Source organism: Mya arenaria, chromosome 8, assembly GCF_026914265.1.
Source record: "Mya arenaria isolate MELC-2E11 chromosome 8, ASM2691426v1".
NCBI classification, from domain to species: domain Eukaryota; kingdom Metazoa; phylum Mollusca; class Bivalvia; order Myida; family Myidae; genus Mya; species Mya arenaria.
This window is the reverse complement of record NC_069129.1, coordinates 63,893,373-63,913,235: the sequence shown is the minus strand read 5'-3', so window position 1 is coordinate 63,913,235 and position 19,863 is coordinate 63,893,373. Positions and strand designations below refer to the sequence as shown.

At 37.5% G+C, this 19,863-nt stretch overlaps 1 protein-coding gene and 1 long non-coding RNA gene across 2 annotated transcripts; both read right to left on the bottom strand.

The window, feature by feature from the left end:
* Positions 1–2,679: 2,679 nt before the first annotated feature.
* LOC128244724 (uncharacterized) lies at positions 2,680–4,190 on the bottom strand. Its single transcript, XR_008262979.1, has 2 exons — positions 4,058–4,190; positions 2,680–3,569 (listed from the first exon to the last, which is right to left on the bottom strand). It is a non-coding gene; the product is annotated as an uncharacterized LOC128244724 (long non-coding RNA).
* Positions 4,191–13,822: 9,632 nt separating this feature from the next.
* Positions 13,823–19,466, bottom strand: LOC128244465 (uncharacterized). The gene is made up of 2 exons (XM_052962467.1): positions 19,203–19,466; positions 13,823–14,942 (listed from the first exon to the last, which is right to left on the bottom strand). The coding sequence occupies exons 1-2, from the start codon at positions 19,464–19,466 to the stop codon at positions 14,442–14,444; spliced, it is 765 nt and encodes a 254-aa protein (XP_052818427.1). The 3' UTR covers positions 13,823–14,441.
* Positions 19,467–19,863: the final 397 nt, after the last annotated feature.

Here is a 19,863-nt window from a genome sequence, read left to right as displayed (position 1 = left end):
AACTCCACGCGCCCATGCAGTGCGCTCCATTTATAGTTTCTAATTAACAATTTTAAAAAATGGAAATGGAAAATAGAAAAAGACACGCAATAAAACGACGAAAAGGGAAGATTATATTTTCAAACAACAATTGGGATCAAATTGAAAATAATCCATTGAGCATTTTGTATTTATGTTTTAAATGTTAATATTTGTCTTGACTCATATATAATCTTGTATATACAGATGTAGAATTTAGAATCACAGCAGAGTAAATAGTCATGTTGTACAAACAATACAGTTGACAGCCATCAGTTAACTCATTTATGTTTTCCAAGAAACATGCTCACAAACTGGGAAGCCCCATTTCCCGTTGAGCGTCCTCCGAAGCTGTGTTCGGAACGCTCCGCCCTACATCCGGGGCACTGCTCAAGGTAAGGTCGCTTGCCGCCCCAGCCCCAGCCACCCCCGCCGTTCTTGGGGCATGTGGACATGTGCTGCCCGTGTGGCGTGTGCGTGGTGTGACTTCCGGTGGAGCTGCCACGGGAGCCGCTCGAGCTCCAGCCGGTGTTCCAGGTACTCTGTCCCCAGGGCATATTTCCAAATAACGTACTGTAACAGGTGTTTTGATATATCCGTCTTTCAGATAGTTCCGTACCATCTGTTATTTCTAGCGTTTGAATATAAGCTCGAACAAATGTCTCAGCAGTCAACAGTTATTTGTTTATCAAAATATTCCCGAAGAGTGTACTTTTGCTAATTAGATCCGAACACTTTTACGGATGTTTAATTCGTATTTCATTGAGTCTTGTTTATTTCCGTAAAGATACTAATTTAAATATGATGCACACGAAGCTCGCTGTTTTATAACCTCAGTGCTTGTTTCCAATTTTTGCTTTGTGTTAAAACTTTAAAATCCCCCAAAGATGTTCAGTAATTAAATCGATCAAATGAATCAATTTAGGTATAAATTACGATGTTTTACGTCTTTGACAATGGAATCTGTATTATTTGATACTAATTATTGCTTTTATAAATAAACAAGGCCTCATGCAAAATAACTTCTGTAATTAGACAGATATATCTTTTGTTTATATTTCAGTTATTTCCGTCGTGTATGTAAGGTGAGAACCTTGCAAAGGATTACTTGCACAAAGTCCAAATACCTTTAAGTAAGCGTCTATTCATGATCACTCAACTCAACTCAACTTATTTTTGTTTCCACCACACGTGGTGATATTCATATTATATACAAATAATAATTAATCCATGTAATAGAAATGGCAATATAGTATAAGCAGACTAGCGTTTCAATTTGGCAATGAATACACTTGTACAATGCAAAAAGCATTATGTCGCTTACATGTTTTATAAACAAAGCTTTATGTCTTAGACATTTAGACACTTATCAGGAACTGTTTGCGAGTCAGCTGGTAGTCAGGTACTATGAGTTCAGCGTCAAGAAGTGCGTTGTTGAATGTTTCTCCGTCAAAGATGCTAGTCCATGGGCAAGGTTGACCTTAAGTTCTGTGACGTTAGCGATAAAACACCACATATCCCGTTCATGTATACTGCATTCATATACGCTGTAAACTCTCATTTCGACTTGAGAAAATATCAAAAGGGCGGACATTGAGCATTCAAGGGGAGCCCTCCATTCAAGGGGAGCCCTCCCTTAAATTTTCCAACCAATCTCGGAATGTCGAATTTGAATATAATTCGTCTACAATATTATAAAAGAATTAACGATTAAGTATAAAATTTCCCTCGTAAGATTTTATTCTATTTTAACCATTCACTGATTTTTCGGTTTTAGTGAGAGGCGAATGGGGACGTTTCCCAAAGTAACACCTCAAGCGTGTAAGTGTCTTCCTTTGCCGAGAGTGCAAAAGTTCATCCCAACCCGAGCGTAGGGTGTTTTGCGGTAATGATGTTTACCGTGTTTCACTAGAACACCATGTGCTAGGGTTTGGCTTAAACAGTATTTCAATATTTACATACGGGTTTGTGAGCAAGATTATAAGTATCTTCCATGGCCGAGAGCGTAAGGTGTTTTGCGCAGGCGAGGTTGTGGTTGTCATGGATGTGCGCGCAGTGATTCAGATTATGTTAATAGTCAAATCGGTCTTTAAATAGTTCTAAGGAGAGTGAAACTTTTTTTTTTGAAATGTGCGTGAAAACTTTTTTATGGTGACATTTGAAGCGAGAAATAATTCATTAGCGTTCTAAATATTGCCACAAGACAAGGTTTCCATGATGCTACAGACGACAGTCTTCAACAAGGGAGGTAATAACAATGTGGTGACCATTAAAAAGGAGTTCCATACGGGCATTTTATCTTCGCCCGTGGGCACGATAAGAATTTCTAGCATGGTAAAATTATTGGATCTACTTATCTGAGGTTGGAGAAAAGTATTTCGAGCAGGGCCAAATATTTGGATCAACAAATCTGGGATGGGAAAAAACAAATCCTGAATGTTTCAGGATCCCGTTTCAAGAAGATACTTAAGTCATAACCCTTTATAACGCTAGTTTAGCGTGCTTGGGTCACCCGTAAAGTTACGTGGAGAAATTATGCGATAAATGATCTAATGATATACTGTATTGAAACGCAGTTTACGCCAAAAACAGCCTTTACTATCTTGAGACTTACGATATGAAATGAAACCGGGCCCTGGTCCAGAAACCTACATATATTGAAACATTGTAATATTTCATTTTATTACAAATATAACGTTCAACAAATATTAACCCATCAAAACTTAACATGTACACACATACCTTACAATTCACATTTACAACATATTTAACAACAATCAATTCACAAAAACACAAACCGAGTTGTAATTGAGAACACTAATATAAATAACGTATGACATTATAAACTGGGTGACATGACAATCTGTTTTAGTAAATAAACATTTATCATATTAATTGCACACTCAGAGCAAAAATATTGCATATTGCACGGAATTGTTCATGTGGAAGTCAAAAGTCATTTTTTACACAGTCCACCCTTTCCCGCCGTCTTTACTCCCCCAAAGATTCCCAACAGCGACACGATCCCGGTCCCCTTCCGCTCGCCTCCACCAATGGAACTTCCGCCCCGCTCATGTCGACAGCCGGAACATCTCTCGTTGTGATAGCCGCGGCACCAGCTTTGGCCTCCGAACACAGAATTCTTTGCTGTACAGAAGGAGGCATGCGTCCCCTCTGACTCTCGACTGTCGTAAAGCTGATTTCCTGCTCCTCTGGCGCTGCTGCCTCCCCAGCCGCTATTCCATGAACTGTTTCCCCAACTCATTGTGTCGCGTGAGAGTAAAATACTTGATGCACAAATAAAAGTGATGGTGAAGTTACGAATCCAAGTCTTGATTTAAACGCAACACTGTCGCTCACTGGTTAACGTGTCTTTGGGAATGTCTCTAGAGCATGTTGGCCAGTTTCATTAATCGGCGACTTTTATAGTGTTAGGTATTCTCTTAATTCCGGATTAAAATGCCTGCTTAATTTGAAGTCTTTGAGTTCAATCACGCTAGTACAGACTGGTGGTCCGGCAAGGTTATAAATCTGCTGTTCCCAGTTACGACCTTGCAATGCAAATTATTGAAACAGTTAAAAGATAGAATTACTCATTACTCTTAGGTTTTATTTTTTTGTTTAGAAATAGCGTAGAATATACAGATGTAACTTACAACTCCAAATAAGACAATTACATCATGAAATCTATTTAGAATCCACAGACTTATATCAATAATTCAGTTGCCAAAACTAGCATAAATGAACAATTTTCGCTACTTAGAATTCACATTTAATTTAGTTAATTTTATCATGTATTATTTAGGCGAAGACGTTAATTAACCGATACAAACTAAAACACAATATTAAAAAACGCGCAATAAAAAAGTGCGCACTGTAGAGAATAGAACATCCATGCACTTTTTTATGATCATATTCAGATAATATATCAATTATGAATTTATGACAAAGTGAACAATGCAATAATCCCAAACAATGTATCTATAATTGTGAATTTAATGTATCTTTATAAGTCAATGATAGCAAATTTAATAATTACCTTACGAGTTTCAAGAGGCTTCCTGTTGGAAAAAGTCTTAGTTTGACTCTTAAATACAGCCTTTGACGAGATGGGAGTCATAGTGAAAGTTACAGGAATTCCTATGCGATGGCATTTTACGTGGCATGTTAGGGAATTTTCGCATCTGTGTGTGACTAAGTTTCTTTTTAACATGTGAATCACGGATATTTTCAATATCTGAATCAAGCTGTTGTCTGTTGTCGCATGTTTGGTTTCCCAGAGATTAGCTTAGTTTTTCACCTTCCGTAATTCTTCCACTGTTCGTTGCCTGATCAAACTTTAATTTTGTTTAGACAACGAATAGTAAACGCTTTAATCCCTTGCTAACATGAACTTGTCCGTTTTTAAATCCACTTAATGGGTGTTAATAAATCATGAGTTTTATAGCTGATTACAAACAGTGCTTTAATACCACTAAAGTGTAAAAGTCAGGGAGTTAAAGTGAGTCTAACAGTTAATGTGAAAATCTCTGAACTGTTAAGTGACGGACGAAATACATTTATTTATTGTACAGAATAAATAATGCCCCTTTAAAGCTGCATTCTCACAGATACACCATTTTTACAACTTTTTTTATTTTATTTTTTGTCTTGAGAAGAGCAAATTTCTGCATAAATATCTGTTCACAAATGATATTAGTTTGCTGACCAAATACCAGATCGTAGATTTTCATACTTCCGTTCGAAAATTAATGTTTTAAGGCTTAAACTAACGGTTTAAGGAAATTGCATAAAACATCATTTTTTAACTTAAATATAAAAATCTGCGATCTATTTTTTGTCAGCAGTCTTATATATCTGGTTTCCATGGATTCTCGCAAAAATTTGCTCGCTTAAAGACAAAAGATAAAAACGTTCAATCTGTGAGAGTGCAGCTTTAACGGCTCTGATTGACCTGATAACTGGTAACAAAATTATAACAAAAATACTAACCATAAAGGTTTTCGCAAAAACAGGATTAAAATGTTTTGTACTTGATTACCTCAAAACTGTAGCTATTGTGCTTGTATTATGCACAAGTGAATTGTAACCATGCCCCCCCCCCCCCCCCACGCAAGGTCCTGGGGTATAGCGGGGAAAATGGGCCGTGTTTTTACCCTCCAGGTGGCACCGCAGTGCCGATTGAATGCGATAGTTTTCGCGCCGAAAATAGCGGGGAATGGGCAGTGATTTCGTGCCGGAAAATATCCGTTCTTTTTACGGGATGTGTCCGCGTTTTAGCTGAGCTTTGCCTGGAAATTGACGAGATCTTGCGAGACATTTAAAAAGATGGCACCTCATCCTGATTCTCTACCAATTTGAAAGAAGTCAGTTTCACATGATGTCCCCGGGGTGTTGGTGCATTTGGCGGGGATTTTACCAGCACTTTGTTCCCGCTGGGAGGGGATTTTACCTAGGATTGTCGGGACCGAAAGTCAAAGTCCCCGCTATTCTCCGGACTGGGGAGGCGTGGTTACAATTGACTGGTGCATTAAGAGTTTCAGGTAACATATATCTATGGATCAATTATTAAATTTTGAATGTCTAAAGCTTAAATTTGATTATGATATTTTATATCGTTTTTCGCTGTTTTATCTTTGATTAAACCGTTACAAAGAATGACATCACTCGAATAACGTGGAAACTGTTTTGTTTCCAAAAATAAATGAAACATATGTTTTGCATTGACTCATATTTTTGCGAATCGAAAGTGTGTTTTATAACAGCACGGGATTCCAAACAGGCAATGGAAATATATGATTATCGATAAATCCTCAACTTACAAGAACGATTGGAGCGCTTAGCTTCTCTTACTCTAAGTTCAACCATAACCATACGTTTTTGCTATATAAAACAACAGAGCAAATAACTTGTCAAAATTTTATTTTGTTTTATTTACATTTAAAGTTTGGATTTAATGGCGAGGCTCCATGTTATTTAACACAAGCACGAATTCACAAGCATGAACAGCGAACGAAGCAATCTGGTCACCTGCCAACTTGGCGTATTACTGGCGACCGCCCCAAAGGGCAAAGCAGCAGTTTTGAATAGCCCCCACTGGGCTTTACGAGTTTGATTATGAAATAAACTTAAGTATTTGAACGTGAATTCCGTCAAGGTATACTATGGCCGGAACTCACAAATTAGCATTTTAACTTTAAGTATACTGTCTGTATTTATATAATTCCAATAGCTTAATAAATATCATAATTTAAGTGCTGCCGAACGCTAATCACAACTCATAAAGCATTATATACATGACAAACACAAAATATCACGATTTTAATAGGAGCCACGCCGCTGGTAAATTCACGCGTTGTCCATCCGATGAGAGTTTAGGTCCCACGCGTGAAGAATATGCACCTGTGTTTGCGTAGTGGTCAGCGACTTTTCACATTCGTCGTGGTGGCTTTATACGACCATGGATGTTTTTGCTATGCTGAAAACAGATATGCAAAACGGGCGCAGACAAATGCAACACATGCCGCTATTTATGAACATAACTTTAAACTAATCAAGAGCTAAGAAGCAAAAGGCACGGCAATTGGGTGGGTGGGAGGGATTTTTTCTTAAATAGCAATCCTAGCTCTTATAAAATCTGACCTTTCGGTTCGACTGCCTGGACGAAAGTGAATCGGTGGGGTTGCGCGCTCGATTTAGCGCATGCGCTGAATCTCTTTTTAAGTTTTAACCAATGAAATGCTTTAACGAAATGGCGGGCGCGGGAATCTTTTGATTACGTAATACTGTAATGCGCCCTCAAGCGGATCTGTTGAATGATTAGATGTGTATTGCTAACGTAAACATAAAGGTGATGAAACGGGTTGATTATTCTCGATAACAACAGCTATTTTATAGTTAATAGCTGGTATTATCGATAAATCCTCAACTTACAAGAACGATTGGAGCGCTTAGCTTCTCTTACTCTAAGTTCAACCATAACCATACGTTTTTGCTATATAAAACAACAGAGCAAATAACTTGTCAAAATTTTATTTTGTTTTATTTACATTTAAAGTTTGGATTTAATGGCGAGGCTCCATGTTATTTAACACAAGCACGAATTCACAAGCATGAACAGCGAACGAAGCAATCTGGTCACCTGCCAACTTGGCGTATTACTGGCGACCGCCCCAAAGGGCAAAGCAGCAGTTTTGAATAGCCCCCACTGGGCTTTACGAGTTTGATTATGAAATAAACTTAAGTATTTGAACGTGAATTCCGTCAAGGTATACTATGGCCGGAACTCACAAATTAGCATTTTAACTTTAAGTATACTGTCTGTATTTATATAATTCCAATAGCTTAATAAATATCATAATTTAAGTGCTGCCGAACGCCAATGTGAGATTCTAGGTACTAGAAGCGAACTCGCCAAAATATAAGCATAAAGAAATAACACGCATCACAACCCGAAACAGAACTGGGTTTATTATCGTATAAAACAATTCATACTTTAAGGAAATTTTGGCTCGGCAGCAAATAAGCAACAAGAAAAGGAGCCTCGCATTACTCAGCAGCAAACTTGAATGAACGGTAAAGCATACCGTAAACGTGTATTAGCGTATCATAAAGCGTCGCTGGACAAACCTGATGATATTTATTTCAATGATTTACCAAACTGCACACGCAGGACTTAAAGTCGCGAATCAAAAGCGCATTGCCCTGCTCATTCAAGTGGACACCGTCGGACTTCAATTGTTCAGGCGTTATACTATGAGAAATGAAGGAACCCCCAATACCTAATATGGTTTTTTTTTACAAAGCCATTTAATCGGCGCCTTACATTTCCCATTGCACGCTTATTACTCGAATAGCGCCATGTTGTTCGAGGCGTTATCTGCGATACTGCGAGAGTGGTTGATGGGAATAAATCTTTAAGCGCTCTTATTACTTTAGCAAAAATTGCCATTAACACTTTAGTAGGATATTGGCCAATGTCATTTCCCCCAATGTGAATAATCATGACAAGAGGTAGTCCATCTTCATTAATATGTTTCAAAAACGTGACTTTCCTTACAAGCGCTTTAAGGCTTAGACCTCCATAGCCCTGCCACCAAAAGGCACTATTGGGAATTCCCAGGTTCGCGTCGTGCGATCGGGCGTAGCAAAAGGCATGCCTAATAATTGAAGAACCGACGACCCACACGCGCGTCGTTCTATCTAAATAAGCAAAAAAAAATAAAATAATATGTAATATGATGTGATGAACCAAACCTAAAGTAAATTTGGGACCAAATGTATATTTTCATGCCGAACGTAACGTTTGTAGGCGTCTGACGTCCACCTACCGGCCTCTTTTATCTGTTCCGTGGTGCAACCCACCATAGCGGCGGTTGTGGCTGCCCCAATGCGAAATGAATCTGTGTTGTACTTTGCAAATTCGAGGTTCATAACAGATAAACATTTTTTAATACAGAAGAAAACTGTGTGCGTGTAAGAGGAGTACCATCCATATAACACAGCAACGGACCGTTAATCTTTGGCCTGCGTGCCAGAAAAATATTTAAACTGTGTACAGGGCAAACACTTTTACCGGTTTTATTGATCTGCATAATATAACCCTTTGACTCTTTATCCGTCTTTGAATTGCGAAGTGTAAGCAATAAATTGCCGTATATCTTACATCACTAAATGCTAACGTGTGATTTACAACAGACTGTCGTGTTACGGCTAATTCTCCTACGCGGTAGAACCCAAAGAAAGCCAAAGTGTATGCCGCTGTAAATAGGGCACTTTCATACATATTTATACACATGGATGGGAGTGTTTCAACAATAAGGCATAATAATTGTGCCGTTATTGGAAGTCGCGTTGTATGTGCGCGTGTATTCCTTCCCATGCCTGTTATAATTTTAGTGATTATATAATTTTCGGTGGTATCCGCGAACCCAAAAAGCTTGCATTGGGCACCGATAGCACATTTATAGAGGCGAGCTGTATTGGCGGTTAAGCCATCAAGTGACAAAGATGAGAAAAACAATACCAAATTGTCAACGGATGGAGGCCACAAATTTGGCAATTGATACGTAAGCCTAAAATTAGAGAACCGGTTTAAACCGACTTGATACGACTGTAATGTATTGCCGGACATAGAACAGCCAATTAGTCGTCGAGCCTCATTTCGTAAATCATGCTCTGAAAAAGTGGTGGAATTGGTGCCCTTCCTGCCAAGTCGGGTACCAGCTGGCGAAGGCGCGCCCACTGCTTTCGTGAAATAGAATCAGCGATAATATTAAGTTTTATTCGAATAAAGACAGCCTTAAACAAAATATTATGGCGCATGCATCTTAACACAAAATGTCTGAGAATGTGCATAACGCGTTTGGATTTCGCAGACTGTTTATTGATTATGGCAACTAAAGCCTCGTTATCGATTCGTAAAATTATCTTTTTATTTTTTAGTTCGGGACCCCAAAGGTACAAGCTAAGCAGCACAGGGACCATTTCTAAAAACGTTATGTCTTTCATGACTTCATGTTTGCTCCAGTCAAGAGGCCATGGAAAAAAATGCCCAATTGCCGTTTAAGTAACAGCCGCCGCCAAGGTCGGCTCTACCCGCGCTGTCGGTAAAAAGTTGTAAATGTTCGTTTTCCAACCAAGCATTTTCAGAAATGTAACATACTCCATTGAAACTTGTTAAGAAAAACAGCCACATGCGGAAGTCCTCGCGCATTCCTTCTGTTATCCTTATTTTATGAAATTCATGTTTTATACCGGACATTGCATCATAAAATCGCCGCAAAAAAGCTCTGCTTGAACGAATTGCCTGGCCGAAAAAGCAAAATTTACCAGCGAGTGACTGAAGGTCTCGCAACGTTATTTTCTTCCTAGTTATATAGAGCAAAATTAGGGACTTCAACTCTGCGATTTTGTGCTGGGGTATTCTAATAAGCATTTGTGAAGAATCAATTTTCAAACCCAGAAAAACTATTACAGTGGAAGGGTCCGTGCTTTTTCCATCGTTAATTGGTACACCCAACTGTACACATACTTGATGGAAAGTGGAAAGTAAATGTTGGCAGTTGCCAGTTCCATGTGCCACGCAAAATATGAAATTGTCCAGATAATGATCAAGTGATGGAATTTTTGAAATGTCTTTTACCAGGCAATGGATAAAGGTCGAAAATGCCTCGAAATAATATGATGCACAACTGGCGCCAAAAGGTAAATTTAAGTTTACATAAATTTTGCCATCAAATTTAATGCCTAATAATTCGAAGTCTTTAGGTGATATTGAAAGTAGCCGGAATGCAGATTTTATATCACGCTTTGCCATTAACGTTGATCTTCCCAATTTAAATATCATGTCTGCCACTGTGTCAAATTTTGTGTACGATACTGATTTTAATTGACTAACTATGCCGTCATTAACACTACCGCCAGCCCGTGGTTAGCTTAAATGAGTGATAAGGCGCCAACCGCCATCAGACTTCGGTACCAAGCCTATGGGAGAAATTCGAAGATTTTTAAACGGTGGACTAAAGAACGGCCCGGCCATTCGGCCCTCCAATATTTCTTTTTTCCAATTTATCGAAAACTACGCTTAGTCGGAGTTTAGCCGATCGCAATTTTTTTGCATCGATGGGTTCGCGCGACCCTTCAAATCCTAAACTAAAACCAAATCGGAAACCATTCTTTAACAACGTTGCATGGACCTTACATCGGGATATCGCTGTAAAAATGCGTCTAAATTTGATATGTTTATGGGGCTTTTTGGCAGCTAGCCGGATGTCACGGCCATATTTTAATAATTCCTGAGTCCTGCCCGGATGAACAGCCAAAAAATTGGACATGTAGACTAAGAAAGCATCTGTCCACGAACTGATGTCGTTAACTTTTTGTTGTGCGGACTTGTTGTCAATAATTAGCCGACCGTCCTGGCCTATCATTAACGATTTATTTGACTCCTCGACACCTGATTTAGAATCAATCAAAGAAGAGAATTCTACAAATGCACCAGACACAATTTTATTCTTAATCTGATGCGAGATGTTGCACCCAACATTTGAAAAAACACTTGGCATCTGATTCACTGTGTTATCAATAACCGTTAAAGGCAACGGATCAGAAAAGAAATGTTCCGTACCTGCACCTTGTTCACCGTTCGCGACCGATACCTGCGGAATGCTGATGGGCCCATTCAATGGCTGGAGGCCTTCCAGGGCGGCGGTTTGTAACCTGCGACCTGAGGTGTGGGTACCCTCCCCGTATTAGCCAAGTCTATAGGACCATCATCTGCAAGAGCCACAGTACCGGTAGTCAGCGCCACAGATGCATCAGCTGTAGCCGCGGCAAGACCGGAATTCACCGTCGAGGCTGATGCGGGGACTGCTGCGATTGTGTTTGATTTGGGCGTCTGGCCTGTCTGTACTGGAGGGGTCCTCCTTGCCCGCTTAGCGGCCCGAAACTCTTCCACAATATCTCGAAGCGGGAATGCCATCCGGAAAAAGACAGCAAAATCAATAACCGTCGTCTGACGTATAAATATTTACAATTTATATATAAATATGTATGTGCGTGTTTTAAAACCTCATTCCTCGACAACTTGATCGAGTTCTTGATAAAGTAGACAAAACAAAGTAAAATAGAAACATTTATTTAATGATTTGAATGTATATGTAATGTTATATATTATAATTCATCAAATAACTAACCAAAACTATTTTAATTCGAACAACTATTTTTTTCTTAAATAGCAATCCTAGCTCTTATAAAATCTGACCTTTCGGTTCGACTGCCTGGACGAAAGTGAATCGGTGGGGTTGCGCGCTCGATTTAGCGCATGCGCTGAATCTCTTTTTAAGTTTTAACCAATGAAATGCTTTAACGAAATGGCGGGCGCGGGAATCTTTTGATTACGTAATACTGTAATGCGCCCTCAAGCGGATCTGTTGAATGATTAGATGTGTATTGCTAACGTAAACATAAAGGTGATGAAACGGGTTGATTATTCTCGATAACAACAGCTATTTTATAGTTAATAGCTGGTATTATGGATTATAATTAAAGCAAACAAAATAACGCACAGATGTTCAGATGATAAACATATTTTTTTTAAATGTGGCAGACGTTCAGGTTCTAACCCCATATAAGGCAATGTGGACGTTCAAATTCAAACAACATTTCAGGCAATGTGGACGTTCAGGTTATAACCACGTTTTAGGCAATGTGGACGTTCAGGTAATAACCACATTTCAGGCAATGTGAACGTTCAGGTTATAACCACATTTCAGGCAATTTGGACGTTCAGGTTATAACCACACTTCAGGCAATTTGGACGTTCAGGTTATAACCACATTTCAGGCAATTTGGACGTTCAGGTTATAACCACATTTCAGGCAATGTGGAAGTTCAGGTAATAACCACATTTCAAGCAATGTGGAAGTTCAGGTAATAACCACATTTCAGGCAATGTGAACGTTCAGGTTATAACCACATGGCAGGCAATGTGGACGTTCAGGTTATAACCACTTTTCAGGCAATGTGAACGTTCAGGTTATAACCACTTTTCAGGCAATTTGGACGTTCAGGTTATAACCACTTTTCAGGCAATTTGGACGTTCAGGTAATAACCACATTTCAGGCAATGTGGAAGTTCAGGTTATAACCACATTTCAAGCAATGTGGAAGTTCAGGTTATAACCACTTTTCAGGCAATGTGGAAGTTCAGGTTATAACCACTTTTCAGGCAATCTGGAAGTTCAGGTTATAACCACATTTCAGGCAATGTGGAAGTTCAGGTTATAACCACTTTTCAGGCAATGTGGAAAGTCAGGTTATAACATTTCATGCAATGTGGAAGTTCAGGTTTTCACCACACTACATTCGATGTGGCACAGCTGTTCGGGTTATAATCATATTTCAGGCAATGTGGCACAGACGTTTTCACCATACTTCATTCACTGTGCCACAGTGGGTTCGGGTTATAACCTAACTTTTAACGTCCAGATTATAACCATAATGAAGGCGTTCAAAAACTAAACATATTTCAGGCGAAATAGCGCAGGCGTTTAGGTTATAAAAATATTTCAGGCGAAGTAGCACGGACGTTCAGGTGACAACCACAATTTATGCAAAAAGGTTCTCGTTTGGGAGCATCGGTGCTTCCCCTTGATGTCTAAAGCATACACAAATAGCATGTGGGTATAACCACCACGCTGTAACGTGTCATCACAACGGTAACACTGCTCATGCACTTTGTATAGCGTCTTTTGGGACGAATTAATTGTTTGATCTTTTATCAGTAACACATAGATTGTTTTCAATCTATAATTATTAAGAACATATTATCTTTGAACGAAACAATCGGTATCGTACAGCAGCAACTTCATTTCGTTTTAACGAACAATGAATGTGTACATTGGATCTATGTAAATTGTATATTATTACTTATACTTCTTTATTCGGGCGACATACAGTGCAGTTATGAATGTACAGTACACAGTATATATTTCTACAGTGATATCGAGGTTCATGATGGTTGCTGAAAATGGCGATGCTGCGCTCGATTTATTCTTCTCGCAGACTTTGGAATAAAGGAGATCAGTGTATTTATCAATCGAAAAAACTTTCGAAAGTCCTTTCTTATGATTTTTTTAAGGAAAGCGGGTATTTCAAACTGAGTCTCCGAGATTACATGAATGTTGGATAAAATACAACACATAAATGGTTAGGCAAAATGTGATATTTTTTCACAAATATTATACTATCAGTAAAACTAAACTAGGTCAATAACAACTAAAGGAACTCGTAATACAAGCAAATACATGTTTAAAAATAGTTTTTCTCCGAAAGTTACACTCAATCAGATTGACAGTTTGACATTTTAAAAAATGTCTTATTAAAAATGTATTAAAATCAGCTGTTTTTGGCATCAATGCCTTAATTTCAGTCTTGTAAGATAATCTTAAATAGAACAGATCTCAGCTGTTTGGAAAACTGCCAAAATTTCATTTTTCTTAAAGCGTTAGTAGCGCTTTTAGCCATTAAACATTAATTTTTAAACGTAAATATGAAAGCTACGATCTGATTTTTTTTAGAGAACAGCTTATAAATTTAGATGACAAATCTGAAAAGTTGACAAAAGTTCCTAAACCTGCATGCGAATGTTTACTAACAAACTGAACTTAATGGTTGCAAAAATACGATAATATACCATTTGCATTTTCCAACCAATAGATACAACAATACAACACTCATGTTTAAATTGAATAGGTACTAGTTACTGTGTATAGTAAGTTATAAGTTGAAGGCTTTTTATAGGACTAATTGCGTGTTTTTATTTTTTACAAACATGGAATTAACTATGTTAATAATGCACACAGTGCATATACATTAATTATAATTTCAGTCATTGTTATGTAAACAAATCGCACTATAATCTAGCGGCCGAATATCGAGATGCTACCACGAGCTCCCCGGCCGGCTTTATCTGTTGTAGGACGGGGTTGAACACCTTCCGAGGGGCAGCTGACATTTCCCCGACCGACTGCACCGGAAACAGTACGGACGTTTGTACCAGTAGTCCCTCCAGCGACCGAAGCAAGAGGAGAGCTGACACGCATACCTGCCTGTTTTTTACAAACATCTCCACGGCCGACTGGACCTGCTAAATTGCGGGAGCGAAAACCTTCAAGGAGGATATCTTTAGCGTCCCGACCGGATGTACCTGATCCACTGCGTGATCGGAAACCTTCTGTACATGAGCCACTTCGGGATCGGAAATCTTCTGAACCTGATCCACTGCGTGATCGAAAACCTTCTGTACATGACCCGCTGCGGGATCGGAAATCTTCTGAGTGACTTCCATCAGCGTCTGACTTTTTGCGAGAGTGGCTGTCTTCTGAATGACTACCGGATGCTGCATGGCTATCAGCAGCCACCTGGTAATGGAATTGGAAACGTGTGGCATAACAGTTATAACCAACATACATAGCAATTAATGAAAAGGAAAAAAATTGTTATATTGTATATATTTGTTTCAGATTTATTAATATATTGGAATGGATTTCCTTGCCGATTGAAAAATGTATCATTTATAGCATCACGATATCATCATCGGATAAGTTCAAATTGTCACAGTAAGTTCGCTACGGTGATAGGAGAAAGTTTAAAGCGTGCTTTGGGTAACTATTAATGATATATGTCAACGGTTAATAAATTGATGATAAATTACGTATCAAGATATAATGAATATTAATCTACTTGCATATGGTTAAAGCATGTCAAACTGCTGTAATTTAAATACAATTTATTCTAGTCTAGATTCTTAATCATACAAAAATAGAAGGTAAATATATTTGTAATCGTTGAATCCGGTGTAACACTAAATTTAACGTTTAGAATTGACTCTGACAACATTTCGGCATTTAAGTTTGATCAGAAAATTCGCTGAAAAGTGATCAGAGTTAAACATTAATCAGTAATGAGGTCGTTGTGTAACGGAAAATAAAACGTAAGATTCATCCACCTTCCGTAGACGACAAGCAATTAGGTGTACATGTATATTGAAAGAACCAACGACTTCCTAGTTTCTTAGCACGCAATGCGTAGCCCGAGCTCGAACCTACAGCTTTCAAGATTGGTTTTAATGTAAAGAAATCCACCGACCTTGGTATAACATAATCTATCCCCGTTTTATTGACGTCACTATTTCTATCGTACATATACCAACATGACCTTGGTTTTAGACATTGATAAAACAAGCAAGTTCTAGCGCGCAGCCAATCGATCATAACTAGCTCTAAATACGATTGATTAGCTCCTCTGTAAAAAAACAATAGCTATGCATGACGTATGCCTTCTAACCAAACACATCGAGACATATACAAATCCCTGTTTTCTATATTGGCAGAAGTTTTGGAGTTCGTTCGCTCTGCACGCCTGAGTGTGTGTGTGTGTGTGTGCGTGAGTGCGTGTGTGCGTGCGTGCGTGCGTGCGTGCGTGCGTTCTAGAATATCCTCTCGAGGATCGTAATTAATGGGGACATTAAGTATTAATTGGCCTTTTTGTCATTTTCAATTATTGCTTCGCTTCTTGATCAGTTCCTAATGACGCTCAGATATACTAACAAATAAATAATTATGTTTACTTTTGTGTGTGTACGAGTAATGCCCCTTTAAGTCGGTAAATCTTACACCCACCAGCAACAATAGAGGCAATATTGATTATAAGAGCAAAAGCATAAACACAAAAAAATCCGATTTTTATCTGCAGAGATCATAGATCTGACCCTACATTAAGCAAAGACGTAGAATTCTAAGCGTGTGGCATTTGTTTTAATATTATGACTTACAAACAAAACCGATGAACATTGTAATCTTATGGTAATACGAACCTTAAACGCGATTATTGGGGTCAGTTTTTAACGTTGAATAATGACCCGAATACAGTTTGGGTGAAATTCAATATTGGTCTTAATTGGATCTTTGATTGATGTAGCCTATTAGATTGCTTTGTATTAAAAGCCAATATATACAATTTGTAAATCCATTGAAGTATGACCATAGGATTGACTTAATTTGGTTTAAAATAGCATCATTGGTCACTTTTTTGCGACCTCGGACGGTTCCCTTCGTCAGTAATTTGTAGAGAGCAAAAAAATATATGATAAAAACATTAAGAATCCAAATTCATTCATGCACCGTGTGTTCACCAAACAATACAATATTTATCATAATACATGTAATAACATACGTCATTCTAGAAAACAATGTGTTGTACTCCGCTATGTCTGATTTGTTGAACAGAATGAGTTATGGTGATTTGCTAGTTGATTTTAATATAAATTACAATAATAGTATATTCCTTTTTTTACCAAAAGAGTAAAACACCAATATGTTAAAATGTGGTATGATAACTTAACATCACAGCCCAAAAATGGAATTCCACTGAGGATTCAAACAATAATTTTTATTTGAAGACCATTTAACGTGTGTCAAAAACGACAACCACCATAAAGAATTATCAAGATTTGGACTATCATCTCATTCACTGGAAATAGAGACTAGGCGATCTATTAATAGTAGCAGAGGAAATAGAAAATGTTAACTTTGTTCACAAAATACTGTTGAGTATGAATATCATTCTCTACTTTGTTGTACAGCCTATTCAGAACTTACAAATAAATATGATATGTAAATATTGTATTAAATATAATTGGCCAAATACGGCTAAATTTAAATATTTGATGTCAGTAAAGGGGGACTTATTTATACAAAACTTATTTTTTATAAGTTTATATATAGTGCTATGAAATAAAGGCAAGAAAAGCTAGAAGTTTGGCTGTTCTATTGGTTTTATTTTCTTATATATTAATTGAATATTCTTTGTAAATAGATACCTTTTTGTCATAACATAGTTGCTATATCATTATAGTTTTGTATCTTGTCCATAAGTAGATAGTTTGTAAATTGCCAAAGGAAAACATGCAGATTCGCAAATCAACGCTGAAACTCAGGCCCCAATTGCTCGAAACTTCTTAAACTTAACAGGCTTAAGTCGCTTATTTCAATTAGCCAGAATACATACTGAAAATGGATTCTGATAAATGAAAAATGGTTTATTCTGATAATCATACAGATTATTCCTACATAATTTCTAAAAATTCTTGAAGAAGTAAATATAACACATTTTATAGAACAACAAAAATAGTGAGATTAGCTTAATCCTGTTGTAAGGGACTTAGTTTCGAGAAATTGGGGCCAGATCACGTTTCAGCCAGGGTCAACGTTTCATGGTGGAGCATGAATTAACGTTGATGTTCTCAACGTTAAAAATTGAACAGTCATCTGATGAAAAAATACTCATTGGGTCATCTTTTTTGTTACTTTGGCATCTTTTATACGCAGAATGAATGCCTTTGTATGAAAAACGTGTAGCCAAATGTAAACAACTTTGACAGGTTACATCAAGGTTGGCTTATTTGCATATTTTGGTCATTTAATTTGTTGAAAGTATTTTTTTGATAAATATCGACCTATCAATTAACATTTCGGATAACATTGACTAAAATTATCCTGCAGCAATTTTGTACACTTGCACTTGACTGCTGTTATCATTAAACCCATTTTTATAAGTTATATTGTTATATAGATAAACGTATCTCGACCATAACATACTTCTCAGGCTGTGTATTAAAGATAGTCACTGTGTAATTGGTAATAAATTTTTAAAGTGACACTCTTATTTAAAGCTGCACGCTCACAGATTGAACGTTTTGACAACTTTTTTATTTATTTTAATAATGGAACGAGCCAATTTTGCGAAATTCCATGGAAACCAGTTATATAAGACAGCTGACAAAAACTTCGATCGCAGAATTTCATTTATAGTTTAAAAACTCATGCATTTTTGTTAAACCATTTAGTAACGGTTTAAGCCATAAAACACTAATTTTTGAACGGAAATATGCAAATCTGCGCTCTGATCTTTTGTCAGCCATCTTTTATCATTGGTTTGCAGATATTTACGCAAACATTTTCTCTTTCCAGGACAAAAAAATAAAAATGTTGTAAAAACGGTAAATCTGTGAGAGTGCAGCTTTAAAATCAATACATAAACATGTAAAACAAATATCAGTTTTGACTAATAAACCTTTAACTACTTACTAAACAATGCATTTATGGAAAAATATAAATTACTGATAACAATATTGTAACAACGTATTTAAAAGCAGAAAGCGCAAAAATATTAAATGATTGGTGAATGATTAACTGTGGTCTACCTTAGTCTCATAAGGTAGAAATACCGTGTTTTATGCTTATTTCTTTCAAATTCAACTCGGTATCCTTCATTAGAACCATTGTTTTCGACATTTATTCATCCTTTTTGAAAAATCAAAACAATATTATTAATTATGGTAAATTTTATCTGGGAGTAAGAGTGAATCTTTAAGTAATTATACCAGTTTGTTGTTGGAGGACACTGTATTTCGTTAGATAAGATATTGAATTTGTCACCAGATTGAACTCATATTCATTAATTTCTATGCAACATGTATAATGTATGTATTTCAATGTATCATATAATTTTTCTGAAGGCAATACTTTTTCTATCCATTTTGTAAATGGTCAAAATCATCATTTGTATCGATTTGCCTAATATACCAGTTAACAAATATTATTTTTATAAAAAAAGCTTACCGACTTGGCCACATTGTAACCGCCTGTGACGCAGAGAACCTTCATCACGCCGCTGCTTCCGTGGCCGATCATACCGTCGCTACCAAAAGGCGAGCCGGCCCGGTCCCGCCGACACCCAGGGCACCTCTCGTCGTAGCCGTTACCCCAGGAGCGGCCGCCCCACGAACTGCCGCCCGCCGTGCACGAGCCGCAGTGGACACCCTCGGTGCCATGCTCCTCCCTGACCGACCAGCTGTCGTGACCCCAACTACTGCCCCAACTCATAACTGTGCTGTGGTTTTGTTTTTTCGACTGTTCTATCTTTGCTAAAGACGAGTTAAGCTGTGTTTACGTCTTCTCTTTGGAAGCCCGGCCTTTGTCCGCGTGTATCTTATTTTGATACGATCAAACTCTACTGCAGAGGCCCAGAATGTGTTTCCACTGTTGTACTGACGTAAAATAGGACTGAAAATAGTAAACAATAATAACATGAATGTCACTTAAATGCTTAACATTTAAAAGTAAAATCTCCCTTAAAACTTGTTAAAACATTTCTTTTTTCAAGCATGTGCCAACAATGACTGATTCAATTTTGTATGCAATTCTATGAATAATCGTCAAATATATAAAAACAAAATGGTTATGACGATTGTTTACAGATTATCTATTTATTGAAAAAACA